This window comes from Rutidosis leptorrhynchoides, chromosome 5 (assembly GCF_046630445.1).
Source record: "Rutidosis leptorrhynchoides isolate AG116_Rl617_1_P2 chromosome 5, CSIRO_AGI_Rlap_v1, whole genome shotgun sequence".
Classification (NCBI taxonomy): domain Eukaryota; kingdom Viridiplantae; phylum Streptophyta; class Magnoliopsida; order Asterales; family Asteraceae; genus Rutidosis; species Rutidosis leptorrhynchoides.
In genome coordinates this window covers 285881385-285886958 of record NC_092337.1, presented here as the reverse complement: position 1 = coordinate 285886958, position 5574 = coordinate 285881385, and the positions used below count along the sequence as shown (strand labels likewise).

The 5574-nt window shown below is 31.2% G+C and overlaps 1 protein-coding gene across 1 annotated transcript; it reads right to left on the bottom strand.

Moving 5' to 3' along the window:
* Positions 1-523: 523 nt before the first annotated feature.
* LOC139849414 (putative high mobility group B protein 11) lies at positions 524-4178 on the bottom strand. Its single transcript, XM_071839070.1, has 6 exons — positions 4021-4178; positions 3340-3415; positions 2484-2658; positions 2252-2389; positions 1780-1994; positions 524-1075 (listed from the first exon to the last, which is right to left on the bottom strand). The coding sequence occupies exons 1-6, from the start codon at positions 4176-4178 to the stop codon at positions 524-526; spliced, it is 1314 nt and encodes a 437-aa protein (XP_071695171.1).
* Between the last annotated feature and the right edge of the window lie 1396 nt (positions 4179-5574).

The following is a 5574-nucleotide window of genomic DNA, read 5'->3' as shown; positions in this document are numbered from 1 at the left end:
CCGTTTGCCGGTCTCGGCTTTCTTGTTGGTTTTGACTCCCTTATACGGCTATTCTACGGTTATCAGATATTGCATCCGGTATGCGTATCATTACAAATCATAATAATAGCCTAAAAACATTTATTTAAATTGGTGACTAAATAAATATTTTCAACATTAGCCACCCTATTAGAACCATATAGAATGTTTATTTTTGGTCAGCACTCAGCAAAAAAAGCTGCAAAATTCAATAGCACGTCATACTTGAGGATATAAATGAGAGAAACTACTACCAAATATCATGAAATTTAGTTTCAAGTAGGTTGAAGCAGTAATAGAAGTTTCTAACTTCATACTTGATCAGCAACAATTATAATTAAGGGGATCAACATGCATAAGCATAAACCGGGATATCGACTAAGTTAAGCAACAAGAGATATACATTAACGCCAAACAACTTAAACACTAAACATCCACAAATATATACATATGTAATATGTTATACCATAGTCGAATGCCTTCTACATTTCTACCTAGAGTCTAATTAGTCACCATAAGCATCCCAATTAATCTGAAAAATCGGATCATTTGGTCGTGCATTCTTCATCAACCCAACAGTCTTTTGAACCACCGACTCATTTAACACACGTACAATTTCATCATCATCATCAGGCTGCAAGGCTACATGGTAATCATCGTCATTTTGTACAAAACCCGACTGACCAATATCTACAACTTTCTTGTTAACAGAATTGTCAAAACCCGACTGGCCAAAATCTACAACTTTCTTGTTATGAGAATTGTCAAAACCCGACTGACCAAGATCTACAAGTTTCTCGTTAACAGGATTGTCAACACCCGACTGACCAAAATCTACAACTTTCTCAATTACGGAATTGTGTCGAGGAGTCGTGTGGGACCAACTAGTTGTTTCTAGTGAAGATGTTCCAAAGTTGATAAATGTTGGGGCTGTAAATTTTATGATCTTTTTCGTTGATAGCTGAGGTTGATTGTGTTTTTTACTCATGTGTTCCTCATACGCATCCATTTCTTTTTTGAACCGCTCCTTGTCCCTCTTACTCGCCTCGATATATGGCTATATTATTAAATAAATAAATGAGGGATTAAAAATGATAAATGACAAAAAATACTACTATGTATTTCGCCTCTATACCAAAAAGGGATTAAAAATGTTAATGACAAAAGAAATACTACTCTGTATTCACTTCTATAACAAAAAACGGATTGAAAAAGTAATGACAAAAGAAATACTACTAATGTATTCCGTTTCTATACCAAAAAACTGCAACACCATTTCAAACTCAATTTATGAGAGAACTACTTATATCCCTAAATGTGCAAATTTTAATTCAGTTACTTTTTGTGAATTGGACAATTTGAGTGGTACTTTACTGCTAACAAACAAAACGAGTGAAATTTATTATTATTTATTTCCTAAATCAATTCGGTCAAACTTACTTCATGAAAAACAGAAATTTATCAAACACTGTATTAAATTAAATAAAAATTTCTAACACTTATTCCTTCGGGAACAGAGGGAGTAACTATATGAAGATAACAAAAAATGAAAAATATAAGCGAAGAAGTTTTTAGAAGTGAGTACACCCCCCAATTTGTCCAACCCATCTACACTTATAACAACTATTACCCATTCTCACATGCACTATATACTCCCCATATATACTCCCTAAATGAATCTTCAGTTTACCCATCTTAGCCCGCCCATTTTACCACAGCTAGCTTTTATGAGGATGGTAAAGTAAGAAGTGTAGGTTGTACCTGTTTATCATCCTTGGAGAGATTTTTCCATGCTCTAGAAATCATGTCGTGAAGGTTCACTGAATTTCCATAAATACTTCTTATCCTCACACCTTCCATCTTTGAAAACATCTGATAGCAGTTTCTTGACCCATGTGGCACACGCGGGCTTTTCTTCATTTCTTTGACTTTTTCAGGTGTCCCTAACAACCATTTCTTCTCTTCTAACAAACACGCTGCTCAAAAGATATCGTCAAAACCGTCATATATACATATGCTTGCCACGCATGCGCTACTTCAACATCAATATCGAAATTTCAGCTACTAATGGGCTACTTTGGTGTCTGTTTAATTCTTAATGAGTCAAAAGTGAACCAAAATGACATAGTCCTTTAATGTTTGCAACATCCTTTTCAGAACAATGCTTTTTATCTTTTATTTTTGAAACATCTGTAGTTAATAGTTAACAAACTGAATTACAATAAATACAAACCTGGAGATGTTTTTGGGGAACTGTTGTCATACTGACTCTTTTTAGACGGTATTTCTCCAATACTAAATTGGTCATGTGTGACGTAACATATGTCGCCGTGCTTCCTCTTTCCGGTAAAGTTAGTTAAATCCCAAGACTCTACATTTCAAATAGAAAAAAAAATAATTTAGAAATATACCACAAGACTGATAATATTTAAAAAATATTTAATGTGGGGACTTGAGTAAATTACCTAGTAGAGTAGACGGAGTATTGCTATGTTTTTCAGGGCATCGATAGTAATATGCTTGCTCAAAAGAGTAAAGAATGGTGGCATAGAGCTTCAGAAGTTGACTCGGTGTCAAAGGGACTTGGGATTTCTGATTTAAAATGGATGCAATATCTTCCCATTTTCCATCTTTTGTGACCTAAATGGCACTCAAAATAAAATATGATAACAACTTTCTACAAGAGTATAAGTGATTATGATTTTCAATCAATATTTTGTCTTTCTATACAAACAAATCATCCTTCTTATGACAATGCATACTGATGTTTGATTGAAATTGTCACTTATGTGTGTTTTTATTTTGCAGTTAAATCTTCATAATTACTCCAAAATACTTTCATACAGAAACTAGAAAACATAGAGATACCCAAAGAAAATTTATTGAGAGACCAAAAATGCATGTCTAACGGTAGGCCTATTAAAATGATGGGTATACATTTAAAATTAATATGGTAAATGCAATGAAAGAAAATAATCCACATTATTAGACATATAATATCAAAATCCTCGCTAAAATATACAAAAATGCTAAAACCACCCAAAAATGCATGTTTTTTCTCCTTAAATTTTTCTTCATAAAAAGGCTAATCTGCAACATGCCTCCGCATATGGTGTACAATCAAAGACATATACAAACATTACCTATGTTAGTTTAATGAGGCTTGAACCACAACGTCAGGCATGTTTTAGGCGCTTAGGTAAAAATAGTTGAATTAAAAGCTCTATATAAAAGCTGCTGAACACTTTTTAATCAGATTATTGCTCATCATTTACAATCATTTTAAAACTACATTGAGTTTTATAATTATCAACTAACTACCTGATGATAACCGCCTCTTTCAGTCACAAATGTGTAGAATTCTTTCAAGTCAATATTCGTGTCACGGAAATTAAACCTGCGTGATGATACAATTAGATTAATACCAATTTGTTGACTAAATTTGATGTGCTTCTATCTCAAACAGTCAAACCATTTTAGAAAACAGCATATATTACATATATGATGCTCATTCTTGTCCATCTACCAACATCCCATTTACACATTTATGTATCAAATTGCTCTTAATAAATTCTCAAAAAAAAAAACACAGCATGAAAATTCTAATGTTAAGCACTCAAGTTTGTTACATTGTTACAGTAATTTGTTAACTATTTGTCTTTCAAAACTATATATTTAATAAAAATACGGAGTAGTATTTTTTGTCTATTACACGTGTGTTAGAAACCTTTGTTGCATACTATATAAACTACACTTGAATACGCTCCATTTTACCTCAAGAGAACAACCTTTGACTTTCTATACTCAAAAGTTGATTTTTAGTTTCAGACTCAAATGAAACAAAATTTGTTACTTTTGTAACTTTTATAACACTAAAACCACATATTCGATCAATAATCGGCTCAAGATGAAATTTTATCAATCATTTGCATGCATATTCGTAGTATTCTTCTTAAAATTAAACTAGACAATTTGAGTCTAAATAGTCAAACGTTGACTCACAGTAAGCTAAGACCAGATGATTCATTGAGCTTGTTGAGTTTCTGATAAAAACCATCGTCTTGTTTCATTTCCTCCGCCGTACACGGTGATTTTCCGGCGGTCAGTGATGAAGATGACAATTCACTGGTTTTTAATCCTTTAATTAACACCGACAACATTTATAAACTGTATTAATCTGCCTCAGAGAAAAACATTGACCATGATGTTTTTTCAGATAGTGCGCGGTGGGTCGTGTGTATTGTTTTCCACTGCTTGGGGTTTTGTATAAATGCTCTTTGAGTTTTGTGTCTTCAAAGTCTTTTTTTAGTGTGTGTTTTAACATTTAACAGGTTAAGGTGCTTCTGTTATTTCATTAACTTGCGTAAAATGGAGCTAATTAACACTTGGTAACAAATATAAATCTTTATGTTAGAAGCTTACACATGGCAGGTTTATTCAAAAAAATATGGGTACCACTTAACTATCGGAATTTTTTTTCTTTTCGAAATAGTGAAAAATGAATGACATTTTTTTTCAAGCTCAAACTTTATAAATAAAAATAGGAAAATCGACCTTTGAATTGCCAGTTTGTTACTTTTTTACCTAAACCGGCATTCCAAATGCAGGTTTGGTGCAATAAAAAATAAAAAAAATGTCATGTAAACAAACAAGCATTTCAAATGTCGGTTTTTCTATTATTATAAAGTTTGAGTTTGAAAATCTATTTTTGTAAAATGTTAGGATTTTAGAACCCAACAATATGAGTAATTAAAGAAAATTACTTAACCCACAAAAGATAAACGAAAGAACAGTGCGAAAAATTAAATCGACACAAGCAAAATAACGTGGTTATATGAAATCGTTGTGATTGCTTTAGTCCACAGCCAACTATAGAATTTTATTGATAATTTTCGTGCTCAATGGTACAGGTTACATCTAGGTTTTATTTATAGGACAAAAATAGAAAAACAAATACGTATCATCAACTTGCTGAACAAGTTGAAACTTCCCATCTGGTGATAAATGTCACCAAACGTGACATTGTAAATCCATAAACTCCAAAAGTGCTCGATGTCAACTATCACGTTTTGGAATATGAATTCACGTTTGAGCATGCTACTTTATTTGTTTCTCTTTTCACATTTTATATTTATGTCACCATTTGTGTAACAACCCTCACTTTTCGACTTCTAAATTACTGAATTAACCCTAGGGTTATATGTCTGACTATATGTATTAAGGGTTGTTATATACAATTAAATATTGACCGAATAGTAATTTTTAGTCAACAATGTACGCTTAAATAAATAATATATTATTAATTTATATAATTTGACATAATTTAACTAAGTATATAAACTTTGTATCACTTTTATTATTTAGTTAATGTATTATATATTTAACTATATAATAAATCCAATTATATATAAATGTAATAATATTTACAAACTTACTAAGACTATAGTTTAATAATTAAAATCATAATTATTATTAAAAATACAAAATATCGAATTATTTATTATTTTTATGTAAAATTTGTATTTATTATATAAAAAAATAAAAAAAATAAAATAA